The sequence below is a fragment of the Grammomys surdaster genome, unplaced genomic scaffold, assembly GCF_004785775.1.
Source record: "Grammomys surdaster isolate TR1022 unplaced genomic scaffold, NIH_TR_1.0 1166, whole genome shotgun sequence".
Taxonomy (NCBI): Eukaryota; Metazoa; Chordata; class Mammalia; order Rodentia; family Muridae; genus Grammomys; species Grammomys surdaster.
In genome coordinates this window covers 1674699-1697237 of record NW_021605585.1, presented here as the reverse complement: position 1 = coordinate 1697237, position 22539 = coordinate 1674699, and the positions used below count along the sequence as shown (strand labels likewise).

General features: G+C 40.2%; 1 protein-coding gene and 1 non-coding gene across 2 annotated transcripts in view; both read left to right on the top strand.

Annotated features, from left to right (window-relative positions):
- Nucleotides 1–22539, top strand: part of Lpp (LIM domain containing preferred translocation partner in lipoma) — a 424227-nt gene that overhangs the window by 313552 nt on the left and 88136 nt on the right. The window contains exon 7 of the mRNA XM_028783897.1: nt 17781–17950. Coding sequence (XP_028639730.1) covers nt 17781–17950 — 170 coding nt within the window. The remainder of the gene's footprint in view (nt 1–17780; nt 17951–22539) is intronic.
- LOC114635210 lies at nt 11690–11821 on the top strand. The gene has a single exon (XR_003713435.1). It is a non-coding gene; the product is annotated as a small nucleolar RNA SNORA17 (small nucleolar RNA).

Below are 22539 nucleotides of genomic sequence, written 5' to 3'. Positions count from 1 at the left end.
ACAGAAGCCATACAAAATTCTAGAACAGAGACCAGAAAGTGAGGACACAGTTCCATCCCTAACCAAGAAACTACTGGAAGTTGATAGCAGCTAGGAGAGTAAAAGTCACTCCAATGGCATGTCACTGGGCATATCAACCACTATCCAAGACAGAACCCATGCCCAAGAGTAGTTGGCCAACACAAACTCTTTATTTGTGTGTGTGTGTGTGTGTGCGTGTGCGCTGTTTTGTTTTGGCTTGGTTTTGTTGTGTGGGGAGGGGAGGTGGGGAGGATCTTAGAAGAGCTAGAGAGGGGAAGAATATGATCAAAATATGTTATATGAAAAAACTTAAGCCAATAAATACAAAAAAGAAAGTGTAGGTTGTTTTGTGTTTGTTTAATATAAAACACAGCACTACTTCTGATCTACTGATAAAATATAAAATCTGTTTGCTGATCCTCTGCCTAGTCTGCTTTCATGACCATACACAATTATATTTAGGAAATAAACAGATTTGAGACAAAAACATTAATCTTGTAAGAGATACACAGATGCCCTTCGGGAGAGAAGTATTACATAATTAAATGTGAGACATGTAAGCACACACAGATACTTGAAAAGTGTGTGTGTGTGTGTGCATATATATATATATATATATATATATAAATATAGATATATATATATATAGAGAGAGAGAGAGAGAGAGAGAGAGAGAGATACTTCTGAAAGTATATATATATACTTTTAAAGTATTTGTGTTTGTGTACATGTATATATTTGTGCCATGTGTGTGCCTAGTGCCTACAGAGGCCAGAAGAGGACATCAGATCCCCTGTACCCGAAGTTATAATCAGTTGTTAGATGCCATGTGTGTTAGCTGCCATGTGTGTCCTAAGATTGGAACACAGGTCCACTTAGAAGAACAACAATTGCTATTAATCACTAAGACATCTCTCCAGGCCCAAATGTGTTCATTTTGTCACTTTTCATCTGTTTGAGACAGGGTTTCACTGTGTCACCCTTACTTGTCTAGAACTCACTGTGAAGATCAGGCTGGCCTCAAACTCATGAAGATCCAACTGGCTTTGCCTCCTAAGTATTCGGATTAAAGACATTTGTCACCCCAACCTGCCAAGTTTGAAACTTTTACGTGCCTGTGCCAATTAATATCCTGTGCCTCACTTATGATGCCTTAAATACCCTGTGCCTCAGTTATAGTGCCTTACAGCAGTTCTTGCTTTCAGACAGTTTACATCCTTCAGCAAGTTGAATATAATGGTACATATCTCAACTACTTTAGAGGCTACGGCAACAATGTTATAAGTTCAGTACCAGCCTGAGCAACACAGCATCTCCTTGTCCTAGTTTCTTTTTAGTGGAGGGTGAGGCTGAGAACAAAATATTCTCGACCTCTGTTACTGTCAGAATTGGTTGGACTGTTCTGCATCCTTTTGCATTCTAGAAGTGACCTGTCAATTCATATTGATAAAGCCCACAGGATTACTCATAATTCAAACGAGAAGCGTTGACTCCTTAAAAGGACTTCCAAACCATGAACATGATGTATCTGTTCCTTGATGTAAGTGTTCCTTCATTTTGCTCAGTGATTTTTTTTTTACTTTAAGTTATAGAAGTCTTATGTATATTTTGGATCAAAACTAGACATAAAAGCCAAAATTATAAAGTTTTTATGGGAAAAAACTCCCAGAAAGTTCTTATGAATTTAGGGCAGTCAAAGATTTAATGTAGGATATACCCAAAAAAAAATCTATAGAAAGATAAACTCAATTTCATCAGCATTCTAAAAGCTTGTAGGCCCAGGACATAGGACTCTGACAAGAGGACTAAAATTTACATCCATACCAGCTAGGGCTTGAAACAAGACCCTGTCCCCAAAGAAGGAAAAGCAAAAAATTCTAAAAAACTGTTCTCAGAAGAAACCATTGAGATACGAAACACCAAGCCCTGCATCTAGATACATATGCATTCGTCTAAAACATTGTGTGTCCAGTATACAGAAAGAGTCTTTATGGCTCAATAAAAACAAAGGGAAAAAAAGGTTTAAACACATACTTTTCTGGGGAAAGTAATCAAGTAAAAATATGCTTGGTTTATGTGGTCTTAGGGAAGCAACTTCCTACACTGTCCTCTTATGTAAGTTAGGAACAAATTCGAATGGGAGAGATTCGGAGCTCTGCCATGTCCCAGTGTGGACTAGGGTATGAAACGGCTGACATTCTCATGAACTGCTGAAGACAAGATAGTACAATGGATACTTTAAAAAGATCTCAGTAATGTGTCTTTAAAAATTAAACACACAGTCAACATGACCAAGCTTTTCTTCTAAATGTTGGCCTAAAGCAAACAAAATCCGTTTTCACACAGACTTGAACATAACATAGAGGTTGATATGAGCTTTATTTGTAGTAGTCAAAATTTGGTAGTGGCCCCAGACTCCCATCTGTAGGTGAAAGGACAAATTGCATCATATTCACACAGTAAAATGGACACCTAGGTTAAGGAGCTGGAAATGCGTGAAGAGAGACTGGCTTGCTGAGGGTAGGGAGGCATGCCAAAAGGAGGACATAGGTGGTAGAAGTATTTTCTGGCTTGGGCATAGTGTTAGCTATACCTCTTACATTTATTAAAAATAATCAAAACATTTTCTTAAAATGGGCTCAGTTATTACATGTACGTACAGTGTATTCAAAAGTATAGTGTGACTTAGCAACTAAGAAGACTTGCTACTCTTAGAACCAAGATGTGGTTTCCTGCACTCACACTGAGGTGTTCACAGCCTCCTAATTCCAGTTCCAGGGTATCCAATACCCTCTTCTGACTTCTGGGAGGTCCTGCATGTATTCAGTATACACGTGCAAGGAGGCATACATGCGAACACAAAAATAAAATGTAAAATTTTAGTTTATTGAAGTAAACACCAGGAAGTACATTTCTCCTGTGTTTTTTACATTAGACTAATGCTCATGCTTACATGAGCATTAGTGGAGCATACATACTGAAGGATTATCTGTTTGGCCTGTTTATGCTAATTGAACAATTTACCTTATTTACCTAAGTGAAATATCCTGATGAAACTTTCCTAGTGCATTCTACTTAGATTTTAAGAGCCTGACACATTCTTTCTCCTCCTCCTCTTCCTCCTCCTCCTCCTCCTCCTCCTCCTCTTCTTCTTCTTCCTCCTCCTCCTCCTCTTCTTCTTCTTCCTCCTCTTCTTCTCTCTGTCTCTCACTCTGTGTATCTCTCTATGTGTCTCTATGTCACCTCTCTCTCTCTCCTCCCTCCCTCTCCCCCTCTCCTCCCTCACTCCCTCACTCCCTCCCTTCCCTCTCCTCCCTCCCTCCCCCCCTCCCCCTCCCTCCCTCCCTCCCTCCCTCTCTGTCTCTCTCTCACTCTTGATCAGCATTGCAATAACAACCTCAACTGACATGGGCAGATTTGAGATCAAATTCAGGACTTGCAGTGGACTCGGGCAGTGAGCATCAGTCGGTTATGTCCTGTAAAAGGCATAAGGCTAAGGACGCCTTTGAGTGGAAATGGAGTCCGTGTTCTACTTTCTACTGTGTCAAAGTTGATTTGATTAGATCTGCAAAGGGGACAGTAAGCAGATATACTGAACAGTAGAGTATTAGCTCGCCCCCTAGTCCTTGTGTTACAGGTGAATTTTGCTCTGTAAATGACACCACACAATTGACCAGTACCTCCCTGAGATCCAGCCACTACAGCACACAGTACGAGGGCTTTGTCATGGAAATTCCAAATCTAGAAGAGACTCTTACTTATAGCTTTCCTGCCTGTTGCATTCCTAACCACTCAGCTGAACATCCCCAAGTGCCTGCAAATCTTTCCTTCTGAATAGTGACTGGCAGAGCCAGTCACAAGATGTAAGTGCATCCAGTAGGCAACTAACTAGAGTCCCGTCCTGCTGTAGCCTCATTTAGGTACCTAAGCAGTTTTGATGACCAGGTTTCTATTTGAATCTGGTCAGGTCAGTCTTTCCTTTAGTGTGTTTCTCCTTAACATTTGCTAACTATTGGGGTAACATTTGCATACTACTGGGAACTGGATGATATAAAGCTTACTTTTTCTCCCCAATATACTTTTTCATGATGAGTTTTAATATTTTACTTACAACTACTGAACTACCACCATGTGCAACAAAGCCACATAGTCATGAATATTCAGCAGTATACCTACCTACACACACACACATTAAAACCATGCACTTGCATGTAAAGGCACATAAACAAACGCACAAGTGAGGGCCCTTAATTAAACTTACCTGTATGGTCACCCATAAACTATGTCCACAGTGGGACATTGCCCATTAAGTATGTTCCTTTATTCTGTATTTATTGAAACACTTTTGCAATCACTCCCTCTTCCTCAACCGTATTACCAGCTGCTGGTACCATACTTTATAGTCAGGCATAATAGACATCATGGTTTTTAGCACCGAGTAACAAATGAGCAAATGTTGGCTCTGCTTGTGTTTGTTGTGTGATAGTTGACAAGATTTAACTTTTCAGAGCCTCTCTGTCTTCGCCTGCAGATTAAAGAAGACAAGGCTTACCTGGTAAGAAGGCAGTAAAAAGACACAAGCGTTATTTCTCTTTTACTCCTATTTCCCCCCTTTGCAGGAATATTTACAGTGGCTTATAAACTCTTTTATCAACCTCTTTCCTCCTCTGTTTCCTTCCTCCGCTTTTATCTAGAGTTGTCTTTATAACATGTATATAGGCATGTATGTTTATGGCATAAAACCTATATCCACTTGGGTACATGGAAGTTTTTTATTGGTTGGTCTAATGTAGAAAACCCTCCTTGGCCTGCCTTGGGCCAATGGCTGCAGCCTAGTTCCTCCCTCCTCCCAAGTCAGTAGGTCCAGACTGCCAGTGCTCTCACTTGCTTCACGACTGTGTGTGTTCCATCATTCCCTTATACTGAATTCCTCACTTAAGTTTTCAAAGCCTGGGTCCACTTTCTCCCTTCTAAATCTTACCTGATTCTTTCCGTGTGTTATGTCCCAACTGTGTGCCCATGAGTTCTAGGGAAGACAAAGGCCAGGTCCTATCCCTCTTTATCTTCTTAGTGAGTTCTAATGCCCACCCTGGGTAGTAATCACCTGGCACTTGTTTACTTGAATGTTTACATTCTGTGTTACCTATACCATCTACATGTTTTTAAGATTAGTTGTCGTTTGCCCATGAACTGTTCTATTAAAATGTTTTCATTTGCTGGAAATTTGAGTGAGGATTCCTCGATTACTCTGTGAATGACCACCAATCCTGTGTTTAAAGTTGTGTTTTGGATGCAGTTTCTGTGAGGGAAGCAATATGAAACACATGGAACATTCTTCAGGAGCCACATGGAAAAACCACAAGGTTCAGATAAGAATGAAATTTTCTCTAAAAGTAGGCTTAGAGGTTGGGCACAGGATGCTGATACGGTAGCAGGGGGCCAGGGGACTCAGGCTTTGAAAGCTAAGTGGTTATTCCATGTACATGTAAAAGGAAGAAAGCCATTTACCAAGCCATACATGGAGGTTACTGCTGTCTCTGCTAGACTACCACGTAAGTAGGTCAATAAATATTTCATGCAACTATAACTTCAGACCTATTCTAAATGATCTAGAATCTTTTGAATAAGCATGAATAAAAAAAACCTCTAATATATTGTCCAAACATTTTAACTCAGCAAATGTCTTATAAAATCTCTTGGAGTTGGGAAGTTCCTCAGAAGCTGATGGTGAAATAGACGAGACAGATGAAGGAGCTCATCACTCTCCTTCATGCTTTCTCTTCTTGCTGCTTAAACGAATAGTAGGACCACCCAGTCCTTGGGACTCATCCTTAGAGCAATACTGGAAAACTTTTCCATCTTCCTTGATCCACATAAGTAGGATTTGCAAAAGCAAGAGTTTGGTCCATAGTGGCCAAATGACCGCCTTTCTGTCCCTGGTTCTGCCAACCCATGTCTCTGTTTCCCACTGCCTTGCTCTTGAAGCTCCTCTTCCTGTTTCACTCCAGCATAGCCTGTGGGGAACCTATGAAGCTCCTACGTTATTCTTTAATAAACATCTCCCTTCTCCGAGACACCATCCCTCCTAGTTGTACCACCTGCCACAAGCTAAATTATTCCTTAGTGTTTACACCTTGCGAATATTTATAGCCCATCATCATGGCACCCCTTAGTCATCCTCCAGCCTCGGTGTTTTACATATATAGCTCTTTTAATCTTTCTACAAAGTCAGACTCTTCAGTCTCTTAATCATTTGTACCATCTTCTCTCTAGTGCCTATAAGAGAACAGTTTGAATATATCCCAGATGGCAAAAAATAACCCCAACATGTTGTAACTAGGGGGAGAAAAACACGGAGGAGATGAAAGGAGCAATCCCAGGTTAATTAGTGGGGTGGCCACAAATATGTGCACAGTTTGTTTCAGAAATAAAGCAAGCTGTATTTGTTGTAACTATCTCCACTTTGAACTCAGAAGAATGTTGGTGGAGCCAAGCTGTGTTGATGGTCCAAATAGTCACTAAAGACCTTCGACTTTGCACTCCCTCTGTGTATCTCTTGCCTAAGATGGACTTCAAATAGGATCACAGTGATACAAGAAAATACCACTAGTTTCTGTTTAGTTTTATGGGTTCACCTGGTGTCTGAGCTTAATATAAGCTCAATAAGGTAGGACCTTTGACTGGTCTCTCTAGTTATTAGGCACATGAGTATTAGTCATCTTATAAAATTAGCTGTGTTTACTGAATATGATAGCCTAGATATGGGAACGACTTTAGTACAAGAGAGATTGCTCAGAAGTGCTCCACTGACATCAGGAAGATATGGCCATTTCCAGGTTTTCTTGGTTTTTAAGTTTTTATTTCATAATTTTCATAATGTTTTGAAAGGCTGTGCAGAAATGTCCACTGAGTGATTGTCTCCACACCTTGAGTCAGCCTTGATTCAGTTTATGTACTTATTTTACAAAATAATCTTGGAATGAAAAACTGAAGTCTTAAGGAGTCCTTAGGAAAAACTCCTGATCCATTTGGAGGAGGGCGAGTTAGAGCGCCTTGCTCACTGCAGGATGTACCATCTGTAAGAAGTCTGCCTGTATAAGAAAGGTAGCTGGCAAGGCTTAAGTCATGCATGCTTTTAATCACACCACACGAAGTCCAGGCAGGAGCGTAAAGCAAAACCATAGACAGATGCTGCTTACTGGATTGCCAGGACAGGAGCTTGAAGCAGAAACATGAAGGAATGCTGCTTACTGGATTGCTCAGTTACTTTTCTTATACAGCCCAGTGTATACGTCCTATAGTGTACCTCCTATAGTGTGCTGGGTCCTCTAGCATCAATCATTAATCAAGAAAATGCCTCATTAGATATGCGCACAGGCAAATCTGATGGAGACGGTCCCTTGACTGAGATTTCCTCTTCTCAGAAATCTGTGTCTAAGTTTGCATTGAGATGACAGAAGGTGTTGCAGGAAGGTTTGTGAGGATGAGCCTGAAGGCAGCTTCTGCTTTAAGCTCCTGTATTGAGTTTTTCCCTTGGCTTCCTCTGACTATAAACTCTAAGGCGAGATAAGCCCTCTCCTCCCCAAATGCCTCTTGGTCACATTGTTAACCACAGCAACAGAAAGCACACACAGCAGAGAAGATGTGACTGCCTCCATCTCTGACTCCTAGGAAATTTTCCTTTTCCCCGGGGGCTCACGTGGTCTGAAAGTATTCCTTCTGGCGAAGCTATGTCCCTCCTATAGAATTCTATGCTTTCTTCTGCAGGTGTCTCTGACACTGTTTCAGGATGATCAGCTCTGACAGTTTCTTCCTATTTTCTTATACAAAACATTTGTCTGTAGCTTAGAAGATATGAGTGCCACCAGGGTTCATTAGAATAGATTTTAAGCTTTAATACTTAAAACCAAGCAATTCTGTCAGTCTGAAGGTAGCAAAGGACAACCATTTCCTCTCACACGAAGTGAGGTTGTGAAGGGACTTTTTCTCTGAATGAAAGAGGGGAATAGGGAAGTAGAAACCTTCTCATGTTTTATTCAAATGTTAACAAAGAAATCAAGAAGTGTGTTTCCTTAAAATTGACACCATTTTTATCCCAAATGTTCCGGTGAGTGATAGTGGGTATGGCAGGCAGTCACAGCAGGGGGAGCTTTTTCCAGGAGCTTAGTCCCTGTGGGAAGCATTACCTCCAAGTTATACACTAATCACTTTGAATCCTGCATATTTTCACATACTGTGTGCATACATACAGATATTAATAACTGTTCCCTAGACGTCACTTCAGCACTTGGAGAGCTCAGTGTTGCTAAGCAAGTGCTGGAGATGGAATCAGATGCAGATGGCAGTTTAGCAAAGAGGATTTTGCAGAGATGCATGAGGAGAAAGGATGGAGGTGCTGAGACTCTATCCCATGGGTCTCTGAGTTCTGATGTGATCATCTTATGTCAGCTCTTCCTGGTATTCATCTGCCCACTCCACTGAGAATATAAACGGTACTGCTAGTGTTTTAAAGGTACTCACCTCCTCAAACTCCATCCACTCACATCATACCTGGGTTCTATTCAATGCTTTCTGTCTAGTAATTTCTTACAGTGTGGAGACATATGTACATTTTACTGTTTTGTCTATATGTTCCATCTCCGTATATATCTTAGAGGAATTCATATTTTATAGTATATATTGGTGTTTATGTCTATGTGTACATCATATAGAATTTCAGAGAGAGAGAGAGTCCCTTTTTCATACTCCCTTCTGATATCTCAGACTAGGGTTGATATTCCTGTATTATACAGGACTGCAGTAAGTAAAATATTGCCTAAGGTCACAGGTCATATGCATGGTATATCTAGATCACAACCTAATTCTTCTGTCCAGAAAGTTGCAATTACTCCTTCTACTTTATACTCATTTAAAAGAAGACGTAAAATAGGAACCCTTCTACTAAGTGAGCATTATGTTTAGCAACATTGTTGAAAACATTGAGTCCATACCAGATGTGACCACACAGGGTCTAGTACCTTGTGTTCTTCACCCAGACTTGCCTTCCATCTTGCTGCCATTTTATCAGAAAACAACAGATATGTCTTCAATGTTTCAAATTGTTTCAAAGTAAAAGGAAATGATCCTACTGGCTTAGATGGTGAAGCGTTTAACTTGTCCTGAAATCATCCTTAGAGACTAAGCAGTGTCCCAGGCATTTTTTTTTTTTTTACAAAGAAATGTTTTCATCATAGAGAGGGAGAAAATGCATATGCTCAGGAAATTTCACCTGATAGTAAGGAGCCACTACTACATGATGTAGCACATTTGGGAGGTTGTGTAAACAACCTGAAAGAGCATGTTGAGTCCCCAAGGATCTTGATTTAGAGCCTGCCTCTGCCGTTGGCTTTTTATGGGATCGTACTCAAGTTGCAGCCTGTCTCTTGACCTTTGTTTTATATTATGAATAAAAAAGCTGAATGAAATAATCAGTACTTTTCACTTTCTGGGCCTTTCTGAATCCCCTCAATAGCGCATTCTGGGCACTTGGGATCTAAGTAGACAAAAGGACTAATTGGCTTCCTGTGGAGATAGTGACATTTGAAGCTGTCACCTGCCACTGGTCCTAGCCATGTATGTAAGGGTCATTAGATGATTCATAGCTCACTGTCTCACAGCTCAAAGTTCAGTTTTGCTACCTATTTCTCAACTCATTCACAAAGTTATCCCTGGATAACAAGGACGGCTGTCTTATTTAAAGTTCCACGTGAAACAGAAATTTAAAAGATTATACTTAGAGCATGTATTTCCATCTCTTTGTATCTTCCCCTTGGAGCAGGTACTGTAAGGCAGAACTCTCTTAGTAGCCACACATTGTTCAAATAGTCTCTTGTGCTGCTACAGCATGATAACTGAGACTATATGATTTGTAGACAGCAGAAATTTCTTTATAGGTCTACAGGATAGGGTTTTCAACATCAAGACTCTGGCAGGGCTCTGCTGACTCATGACGGCCCTCTCTGCTTCAAGGACAGTAATGTGCTGCCTGAAACCTCTTTATAGGGGCCTTTTTAAATCCTTGAGGGAGCTGCCCTTGTGACTTTACAATCTCTTCAAGGCCCTACCTTTTAATATGATCACATTGGCTACACCTGAGTTTTAGATCAGACACAGTCACTACATAAAACGTAAAAGTCTAAGATTAAAAGGGGGTAATATGGAAAACAGCTTTGAAGGAGATGAATCCGTAAGCCAATTTGACTGTGTGTATGTGTGTCTGTCTGTGTCTGTGTCTGTGTCTTTCTTTACAGTGTGTGTGTGTGTGTGTGTGTGTGTGTGTGTGTGTGTGTGAGAGAGAGAGAGAGAGAGAGAGAGAGAGAGAGAGAGAGAGAGAGAGAGAGAGGGGGGGAGGGAGGGAGGGAGGGAGGGAGAGGTGGCGGACCTTAAGCGCCTGTTTCCTTTTGTGAAAAGGAGTAAAAAGCGTTTGAGAAAACCGAATTCCCTTAACAAGCTAAGTCCTCCTGGTTTTCCATTTGTGAAGAGTGCGCCTGTTCATCTTGTTCATGACAATGTGTTTATTATAGATCACACACATGGGTCTACCACATTGCAGACTATTCTTTTGCCTTAGTTGATTGCTAGAAATTAATTCAAACAGTCTTATATCCCACATTGGACACATAGCTCATTCAATAAGTCACTGAAATTTCAGATATTTCAGCTTTTTCATTGTTAGGATGAGGGTGGCTCTTAGTATTTTGCCACATAAGATTATTGAAGGTTCTGCTGTATCAGTGGCTAAGGAGCACTTACTGATGTCCTGGGTAAATAATGCTGTTCTGATGCCAACATTCAATACCTTCAGAGACATGTCCCCACAGGTCACTTCAGGGCTAGGCTTGCCCTGAAATAACCAGAATAAACTAGAGTGTATTCTACCACAAATCTAAAAGTAAGTGGACTGGTTTAACCTTTGAAAGGAGCTAAGGGTAAGAGAGATTTTCATGATAGAAATCATGGAATAAATTCAACCATACCTCAAAAATAGATATTCTAGTAGCACTTGCTGTTATATTTATTAATATCAGTTTTTCTATTAACAGATCAATCATGAAATGAATGCTAATATGGATGGCTTCAGAATTAAAAGTGGGACTAAATAATATTGTGTATAAATTAACTTGAGAAGAAGCTTGCATTGGCCAAAAGGCAGGGTAATATTTTTAGTAAGTGTATTCTGTGTTTCATGAACACTTTATCAGGCCAGATGTCTTTAGGAATTTAAATTTCCAAAGTTAGTAGATGGATAGACTCTAAACCCAACTACCTAGGCAGGTGTTAAAATTTCAGTACTGATCTCTCAGACTAAGAATGCAAACTCTGTCCACGCCACCTTTTCTTAAATAGGGTGATGGAGCTATATACATCTGACAGAAGATTAGTATCAGGAACACACAGCCAACTCAAAAAGAAAAAAAAGCTAAATACTAAGAAATCAAATGACACAATAAATAGGCTAATGAAATGAGCAGACAGTTGTTTTTTTTAAAAAAAAAAAAACAAACATAAGTACCCAATACATGTGGGAAAACGTCCAACCTCACTAGTCATCATAGAAATTCAAAGTAAAAGTCCTTTGAGATTCTGTTTTACCTCTGTCAGATTGGCAGTCATTGAGAAAGTGATTAGTACTGTCCCTAGAGGCTTTGCAGGTATGGCTGCTGTGTCACATGTGCATCAGTAGGTGGCAGAGAGGAGAGAGCCTATGTCTGTGCACAGTGCTCTGACCTGTGAATATCTGAATGGTTAGTAGCCTAAAGTTCCTTGAAAGAAGTGAGCCTGGAATGACCACCAGTCTGGTGGCTTGCAGGCCCCAGCAGTTCCCAGGACTGAGAGCAAGCCAGAGACTAGAAGAAACCTGCCTGAGCCTGAGGGCCCAGTGAGGTTCCAGTATTGATAGAATAGCAGAAGCCTGAAGCGGTGTACCAGACCAGCAAGTCATTGCAATGAACATTTGTAAGCAAGAAAGTGTGAACAAGAGGGTGTACTGTGGGACACACTACAGCTTTCACAACAAGAGGTTTTTTTTTTTCCTCTCCTGGTAAGGAGGTTTCAAGGGTAGAGGGCAGGTATGATGGGGCTGGGGTGTATGAAGTAAAATTTGCAAAAGGAAAAAACAATAAAAATGTTTTTTTTTAAGACAAAAGAAGAAAACAAATAACAATGAATGCTGGGGAAGCTGTGAACAAGATTTGAGACCTTACATAACGCAAATAAGAATGTAACCTAATTCAGCCATTCTGAAAATGTGTACCTTTGTTTCTCAGACTAAAAATATGTCTACCATATGACCAAGGTCTCTCGCTTGTGAGCACTTAGCTCCAGGACTATACATCCCAGTGATACTTGCATATTGACGGTAGTACTATTTGCAATTTACCCCAAAGAATACAGAGCAGCAGCATATCACATGGATTCTTGAGTATTGATGGCTATGGTGGCAGTATTCACAATAATGAATTTAAGTAACCAACCAAGGTGTTCATCCAAGCAGGAGGAATGAAGCTGGAGCTGGAAAGATGGCTTGGGGATTTAAGAGTACCACTTGATCTTCCAAAGGACCCAAGATTGATTCCCAGCACCCACTTGGTGATTCACACAACTGCCTGTAACTCAACCCTGTTCAGGTCTCCTCAGATACCAGGCACACATTGTGCACAGACATACCTGTATTTAAAACACCTATGCACATAAAAATAAAACTAATTAAGAATAAATAAGGTTTGAACAATGACAATATCAGTAAACATGCTCATGGAGAAGAGTGAAGAGTCTCACTCTTACAGGGTCCCATAATGACTTCTGAGAGTGAGAGAAGCATCCTCTCCCAGAATTGCCCCCTGATTGGTTATCCAGTACAAAGCAGGCAGCCCTGAAACCACATACATATGAACAAAAATGGATAGACGGTGGAGTGTGTGTGTGTGTGTGTGTGTGTGTGTGTGTGTGTTGTGTTTATGTGTGTGTATGTGTGTTTATGTGTGTGTGTGTGTGGTGTAGAACAGTAATAGAGAAAAAAAGAATATCAACTTGAGTGGTGGGCATGGGGGAAATGGAGACAGGAAAGGGATACAGAAAGTGGGGTAATTATATCTTAATTAAAACATAAAAATTAATTAAAATTTTTTTAAGTTAAAAAGAAAGCAGGCTGAGCAAGCTATGGGGAGCAAGCCAGTAAGCTGCATTCCTCCATGGCCTGTGTTTCAGTTTAAAAGCAAAGACTGAAGAATAACGGAAGTAATGTCATTTGTAGGAAAATGTATGCAACTGGAGATAATCTTATCCAGCTAATTAATTCTCAGAAAGACAAATACTGCATGTTACCTTTTACTTGTGGGTCTCAGATTTTATGTATACGTACATATATACATATATATATGATATATATATACATATACATATATATATATATATATATACACACATATACACTGGCAGAATAGAAAAAACTGTCTAAGAGAGTTGTCTTAGGGTTATTATTTGTCATAAAACAATAGTTTATATGGCTTACACATCCATATCACAGTTCATCATTGAAGAAAGTCAGGGTAATAACTCAAGCACAGGCAGGAACCTGGTGTAAGGGGCTGATGATGCTGAGGCGTGGAGGAGTGCTGCTCTCTGGCTGGTTCTCCATGGTTTGCTCATCCATGACCACCCACCCAGGGATGGCATGCTACCCATAGTGGTCTGTAACCTCCTACATCTATTATTAAATAAGACAATGCTTCATGGGCTTGCCTATGGCATGATATTATGAGGGAATTCTCTCAATCAAGGTTTCCTCCTCTCCATGTGTCAAGTTGACATACAACTACCCAGGAACTAGCAAAGGACTAACAAGATTGGAGAAGGAGCACAAAGGGAAGGACAGCAGAGTTTGAGGAACTGACCATATCCTTATAGACTTGCTTGAAAATGTCCTTTGCATGCAGTTATTACTAGAAAACGACTTTTAAATAACTTCTGTGAGTTATAAAGTAAATACAAACTGCAAGCATGAAACTAACTCTGGACGCTCATATCTTGTACTTGATCAGCCTGTTGGTTTTCTTAGACTGCCAGGCTCTACTTACATCTCTCCTATTATCTGTTTGGAATTCAGTCTGGCTATTCAAGCTTACCTCAGTTACTAAGACATCCATAAGGCATTTGTGTTTATGGAGGTAGTAAGATAACTACAGGTTTAAGAACATTGAGGAAGCCCTGTAGTGTCCCAGAATAAGGAAACCAGATTTACATAATTGGTTTCATCAACATTAAGGAGACTGCTACATGTGGGAAAGAGAAGAGAGGTGCACAGGATCCAAGACTGGCCACAGGCAGTAGTGAACATATGAAATCTTTTGGTATGTGTGTCCGGTTTCTGGTCCTCTGTCCCCCTGGTTCATTTGATTTGGTAAGCATTGCTTAGACACTCTGAGTGTTGGTCCTGTGTCAGAACCCCTTGCTTCCTGCTGCCTAATCAACTGTGCTTCCTTGGAACCCTGGTGCCTTCAGGCCTACCGACATTCCTCTGGTCTTTCCTATCTAAGGCACTGAGAATAGTATCTAAAAGACAGGCATTAAGGCTATGGCATGCTTTTACTAATGTGTTGTCTGAGTCCCTCTAGGAACAGAGAAGATACCCTCTGCTTGAGTTGTTTGCTATGTATTCTGAATGCTCTCCCCAAGGAATAGTTTATACATTCTTGTTAATATACAAGGGAAACATTTGGGCACTTTATTTCTGTTGCTGGTTTGTAGACCTATTTTTAACTTTTGTTCTTTGCTGTTTTTTTCTATGGTTGTGAATTGTAAGGTGCCAGACTGGCTGCCCTTGAGGCTGGTGTCCCTAACTTATCCCAAGAACAGGAAAACTACAGTAGGTAACAGAACTGGTCAGGTCCAGGTCCAGCACATTAGCCCAACCTACTCTGAAAGAATATTCTCCAGACATAAAGAGAGAATTGTTTCTGGGAATGCAAGCCATCTGCTTTTGTGGCGAGCACACAGATGCTTGTTGAGCCATCACCAGGCTCTTCAATGGTTTGCATCCAGTAAGCCACAGATGTTAGTCCTTTCTTTTGGGGAAAAAAAAAGCAGTGTTTTTCTGCCTCCCACCTCTACCTGTCAAAATTCCATTCTTTAAGGTCGAACTCAATTGCTTGTTTCCTCGGGAAACTCTTGCAGGGCTGTTTTAGGTGTGATTTCCCTTGCATATTTCTGTAGCACTTTTCCCTGCAATGTGCCACACATGGTGTCCTAGATCATTGGGCACAGGAAGTTCCTTAATCACGGTAAGAAGCACTGGTGGTGACTAGTCCACTTCTTCTTGTCACACAAAAGCACACTGAAGTACTAGACAAAGAGCAGACCCTTGGAACAACTACTAAGGAGATTGAAGAGTAAAATTTTTCTTTCCAGAACAGGCTTTCAGTGTAAGCTCATAATTAAAGCTGCTCTATACCTGGGATAGCTTTCTAGCTCTCTAGATGCCTTATAGGCTCAGGATCTTTATTCTATGTACTGCACTTTGAGCATTCATGGTCAAGACCCAAACAGCTGCTACTGCTGCCTAGCCAGCCACTGTGCCCCTGTCATGAGCCCATCCTTATCTTGCCAAAGTATGTTTCTTAGATCCCTTGTGCTTCTTGGCTTCCTATTAAGTGGTTCTTTTTGACTTATACAACTGGTAAACCTAACATTGAAAAAATAAGTGTGTTGACCTATATTGAATTTATAATATAAAATTATACTTCTCATGCAAATTCAGTGGATTTGTAATAATGTTCACATGGTTTGATCTATTTTCCGCAACTCTTAATGTGTGTTTTCTACAGTTCATTTGTTGGCCTGAAATTCTCAGAGGTATGGCATCATTTTGCAAACAGTGTATAATTCCAGAAAGAGTGACAAATGAAAAGCTTAATTTTCTTACTCTAACCAGAAAAGTATGTGAATTTAAAGGAACATTTCTAACTTTATGTCTAATAATAAAAATAATTGTAAGGTAACTGTTGGGTAGGAGTTCATTAAAATCAACTATAAACTATATTACAAATACCAGGCTTGTATTAAATATCAGAAAACCAGCCTGAAATTTCATATTAGTACAGTTATAGCAGACACAGTTCATTTTTTAAGACAAACTTTTTGTTCTCAGTGTTTCATTGATGATACTTCAAATTAATTCATCTGCAACAGAATACAGAGGAATATTTCTAGAACCATGTGCAGCCAGAGAAATATATTTACCTCTTCTCTCACTTATTGAAACATTTACCCCTCCCAGTTTTGAGTGTGAAGTGGCTGTCAGTCCAATGTGACGGGGTGCTGAAAGCCTTCCTCAATGAGAAGTCACTCCGTCAAATGATCCATAATACCAGCTCCCGCACTGATGTTCATCCAGAGCTCAGAACAGGCAATGCCGCCGTGGGGTTGGGGCAGACACTTCAAGCAAGGATGTTTAGGCATGAAGTTAGTTAAATATTTTCTGCAACTTCCTTTCCTCTTCTTTAGAGTAAGAATAATGGTAGTATGCCCACATAAGGGTGCCATGAATTAGAAATGAGCCTCAAAAACTGTTGGCAATTCATGAAGCTGTGTCTATGGTATTTATAATCAAAAGCCTGCAGGTCCTTGTTGATGTTCCTAGTTGCCTATGGCTACCTAGAAGTGTTTTGTTTCTGCCTGGTAGACATGAACTATAAGGAGTCAAGGTGGCTGTGGCCCTTTTGATCCCAGGGTATTGGGTTACAGAGGCTGCCACTCAGAATAATACCCATCCTTGTCCCTTTATTTACTTTCCTTCCTTCTGGTCTTGTGGTTTGAACTCATGGTCCTAGTATATATTAAGCAAATGTTCTATCACTGAACTATACCTAGTCCTAAAATTTTATACTAAATTATAGTCTATTACTGTTTAAATACTAATATGTTCTTTAAAATCTAATCTGATACACACAGGCACACACACACACACACACACACACACACTTTACCTTTACAGAACAGACAGTGAGAACTAGGTTCCAAAGGAACTCCCAACCACATACATAGTACATGGTTCAGTTAAGTGGTGTAGATATCACTCAGAGACAGTGTTGACTGTACTAGTATCTTAGATGATGTCAAGCGTGTGGAATGAGACTTGGCTTCATGAGCCACACAGAACTAGACAGAACTAGAACCATAGGGGACAGTCAGGGTGGGGTTGCAGTAGTGGCTCCATTGGGAACAAAATGGTCTAGCAGCCTCTGTGATCTGGAAACAGAAAGAGCTGGTCAGTGAGGGCCTGCTACAGAAGATTGACAACCAGGACTTAAAAAGGGTATGAAGTCTGAATTTAGACGAGATCCACACACACTAACTGATATACTGACTCTTCCAGAGACAGAGGCTTATCTGAATTGTTCTGTTCAGTAGATTGTGCCTTTCAACCCCAGCATCCTGAATCCTGCTCCTACCTGTATGTGATTAGAGGCAGTACCCAGGCCCCAGCATCAAGCATATGAGTTTACCTCCATTGCCTTTTCAGGAGCCTTAGCTGTCTGCTCAATTGGCTCAGATAGATTCCTGCTATGTGCAGAGGAGACTTTGGTGAGCTTGCTACTTAATACAGCAATGGCAGTAGTGCTGTGTCTCTTGCTACTGCAGGATGAACCATCTATTTCCCTCATCTAGACTTCATTGAACAGACCTAAGAATTCCTCTATAACAAGCAACCCCTTATCTTCCAGGTCGTTGTGCCCGCTGTGGGGAAAATGTAGTTGGAGAAGGAACAGGATGTACCGCCATGGATCAGGTCTTCCATGTGGATTGCTTCACCTGCATTGTTTGTGATGTCAAGCTCCGAGGACAGCCTTTCTACGCAGTGGAAAAGAAGGCATACTGTGAGCCCTGCTACATCGTAAGTTGCCACATTGGGCCTTCATCTGCTCTGTCTTCTTTGACCAAATACCAGTCACTCAATATAAATGTCGTCATCAGTTCTTTGAAGTTCAAAAGATGTTCACATGTAAATTGACATGCTGTATTTTTTTCTAAGTAATTACCCTTCACACGAAGTCAGAAAATTGTGTTCTGGAGAGGGCTGCCTTTCAATTAAAGATCAACCAGAAAGGTTGTCTGACCTGCATTTTTCATGCATGTATATAGAAACTTTGTTCTCTGTCATGTGTATGAAGGGTTCCCTGTTCTCAGAGTCATAAAATCTTATCCTGCATTTGAATTCTCAGTATTTTGAGAAAGACTTAGCAGGTGCTAATGACCTTCCAAACTTCTGGACTAATTATCTCTGCAGAATCATTTTTATCTCCCTAACCCCCTGGGCTGTCTATGGTTTAGAGAAACTCTTTATTATAGAGTATTAAGGAGAATTGCACCATGATTCTAACTGAGCTAGAAATGGTTCTGTTTTAAAGAACAAAGCTATTTCTGAATAGCAAAGCTTAGTGACTAAAAATAAATAACATTTCCTTAGCATTTTACATGGCTACTTAATCTATTACGCTACCTTCTGATAGAGTAGCTTGCTAAATAAGAAAACTGTATGTCCAAAGTAAATTCCTTTACTGCCATTCTGCTTTTGATCTATCTGTTGAACATATTCATGGAAAAAGTAGTACTTTTTGAAAACCTAAAAATTAGTCACAGTTGTACCCTCTGCCAAGGCATTTCAACAACAGAGAAAGCTTGAGAATAAGATAATGGGACTCAGAACTTTGTAGATTTCCAGAGTTTAATTTTATTGGACTGTCTGCCTTAGTTGGTGTCTTCACCTTACTACTACTGTGAGGAAACACCATGACCAACAGCAGCTTTTTGAGGAAACAGTTTGTTTCTGTTTATACTTCCAGGTAGCAGTCCATCACTGATGGGAAAGATAGAAAGGCTATGGAAGGATCCTGCTTGCTGACTTGCTCTCCATCGCTTCCTCAGCCTGATTTATTATAGAACACAGTACCACCAGCCCAGGGATGGCATCACCCACAGTGGGCTGCTGATCTCTTCCCCATTGATCACTAATGAAGAAATGCCTTACAGACTTGCCTACAGCCAGAACTATGATGGCATTTTCTTCATAGAAATTCCCTCCCTTGAAGTGACTCTAGTTTCTGTCAAGTTGACATAAAACTAAGCTAGCACAGTTGGTAACAAAATTCTGAAAACTCCAGTTTATTGAAACTCAAAGATGTGTATAGCACAAAGCACAGTTCACGATGACTGACACTTTCTATATTTATGTAATGTTGCCTTGCATCTCCTGGGTTCCATCTTACTTTGCTTGCCTACCTGCTGTCTAAAGTGAGAAGAGAAACACAGCCAGAGGGTGGCTTCTGGTTACCATCAGTCAGAGCCAGGGCTACGTTTGTCACATTTCCTCCTTGTCCTGTGACTTGGGCAGTGCTGCATATAGTTAGTTGTTCAGACTATAAAGATAAGCACAGTGATGCTCTATCCGAAAGCAGCAGCATCTGTAATAAGAGAAAGTCAAGTCAGCAAAATCTCACCTCTTACGTCACTCAGCTCTTCAGGGTCACAGTACCACCCTGTGAAATCATTGTTGAAAAGAGGAAGGCCTTTTATAAGTCTGACCTCTTTTAAGTGGGCTGCACTTTCCAGCGACTCAGGACAGCCTTGTGCAATCATTTATTGCTGCAAGTTTTGGCAGCAGAGTCAGCAAAGCCTTGTCCAGCCATCTAGCTCTCTCCTAGCAAGCAGCAGTTCCTTTTTTATAGCTCCTGCTTGCTCCCTTTCTAGCATGCCTCTGATCACTGTTACTGTAACAGTGCTTCTGTGAAAGGCTTCTTAAGCTGTTTATTTTTATGCTTTGTAAGCAAAGGTATTACATACAATACTGGGTAGGAAACTGTATCAGCATGCAGAGATAATATAAGTTTGAATTGAATTCAATCAAAGCTTTCTGTCTTGGGCAAGTTACTTGCCTCAGTTTTTCTCACCTAATACTGGCCATGATGGGAGTGTTTTTCCTAGGCCCCCTGAAGATGAAATGAGACAATCTTTGTAAGCACCCTTAGTCTACTGAGGAAAAGCCATTCAACAAATGTTACATCTGAGCTTCTGTATTGTTAGATTTGGGAACCTGTTTACCATTCCATTTGTGTGTGCTGAAACTCAGACTCACTTAGCTCGAGGAGGCTGTTTTGCTTCTTGGATATACCTATCTTCCATTTTTCTTTAGTGTTTGTTTTCCTGGGTGCCTTCAGGAAATCTTCAGTTTCATATTTTTAGTCATTTTCTATAGTGTAGGAGCTCAGAATCCAGATGCTGTTGTAAGATCTCTGAGGTTGTTTAGGATGCTGGTTCCCTCTCCTCTGGTTGCCTGTCATAGCACACTGCACTTAAAGCAAGGAAGACTATCTGGGAGATATTTAATCATACACATGGAAGAGCTGAGTGAATTCAAATAATGGAGACTCTTACTATCCTTTCTGTGATTTCTCCCCCTCATAAGAACCTATAATTCTGGTCCTTGATTAATGACCTCTTTCCATAGCTACCCAGAAAGGTTTAAGTGTTCTCAGAATTCAGTTCCACTTTCCCTAAAGGCCCTCTTTGTTCAGAATTGATTCCAGAGTTCAACATGAGCCTTGTGCCTTTGACTGAGGTATCAGTACTTCCAATTCCTTCTAAACTTTCACCGTTATAATAAGCTGCATGCTGAAAGAACAGAGAGACTAGAGAAACAGGAAGCATGAATTAGAACAAGCTGCTTGGAAGGTAGACTTAAGGCAGGCAGCACTAGGGTTGCTTGTCTCTCCAGGAGCTAAAGTTCTAGAACAGGAGATGCTGTCCATGGGATCCAGCTTCTTGTCACACTGCTGGACACAAGTGTCCCAAAGACAAGACAATCAAGTCCCTGGGCACCAATCAGTGGGACTCTTTTCTTTCTGTTCTTGTGTTTGGTTTGTTTTTGTTACTTAACCACCAACCACTTATGCTTGACTCTTGATCCGGTAATGAGGCCTCCTGTAAAACAAAACTTAAACTTCTTTCTAAATTGGTTATTGGTAAGCCTAAAATCACATTTAAATTTAATGTTTGTATACCCGGAGGTTAAAGGCCCGGTAATCTCTTCAGATTAGGTTTATCTCATTAGTACGGTCTCTTGAGTTCTTATTCTTTGTATACCTGCATCTACAATTGAACAGATTTGACTCAGTGTGATGGTATAGCTCTCTTCATATGTATTTTACCTGCTTTCTGTCTAGTACCTGATACGAATCTATGGAGAGCATGCTTCATTGGTAATCTTCACTTTAAGCCTCTCATCTATTTAGATTTGCGGTATGTTTATGGACTACCTTCTATCCCTTTATCATTATTAAACGCTAAAAGAAAACTAAGTGAAATTTTTATATTTTTAAATTTAAATTTACAATTAATTTTACATTTAAAATTAACATGATTTTTAAAATGTACTTTATTGTCTTAGTTAGGGTTTCCATTGCTGTAACCATGACCAAGGCCAGTCTTTAAAAGCACAACATTTAACTGGGGCTGGCTTACAGTTTCAGAGGTTCAGTCCATTATCATCATGGCAGGAAGCATGACAGCATCCAGGCAGGCATGGTGCTGGAGAAGGACCTGAGAGTTCAACATCCTGTACCAAAGGCAAACAGAAGACTGTCTCCCACATGGTTAGGAGGAGGCTCTCAAAGCCCACCCTGACTCTGACACACTTCCTCCAACAAGGCCATACCTACTAAATAGTGCCACTCCTTGGACCAAGCATAATCAAACCACCACAATTATCAATTCAAATTATCAATATCAGTAATCCCTAGGGCAGTGCCTACTGTTCTTAGCTTTGACCTAGAACATGTGTTCCTCCTGTCTCAGTTTCATAGGTGCTGGGATATGCTACCACACAGAGCGCCTTGAAATGTTTCTTTAGAAAACTGTTTCTATTTGACAAGATCATTACAAACAATGAGCTCATATATTAAACTATATGCTATTCTCTGTCAGATTTATTTAGACTCATTTGGGCTAATATAATAAGTATGCTACATCCTAGTTATTTTAAGTGATGCTTGTATTATTAGTAGAAACGTGACTAGATCTTATCAGTGATTAGTTTTGCTTATTCTTATAGTTCTGAATAAATAAACAGATTAAAAGTAAGAGCACTAAACTTTATTAGGAAATAAAATGATTTAAATAGAATCTATCTATCTTGGTCCTATCTCTCTGGTTATAACGTTGAGTACATCATTTGCCTCCAAGTACCAGAATGTTTTTGTTTATGAAGTTAAACTTCCCTAATGTCATAGATAAGGAATGAACATTTGTGTTATTTTTACATCATGAAACTATTGACTGCGTAAGGGATTCATCTGTTGAGTGACCTTATTGTGATAGATTGAGAAGCTGTAGCCCACCATAGGCATGTCTCAGCTGCTGTTGCTATAGAGATTTTGAGAGTAATTGGCTTGATAGGAGAAGCACAAGTTACATGGGAGATCAGTGCTT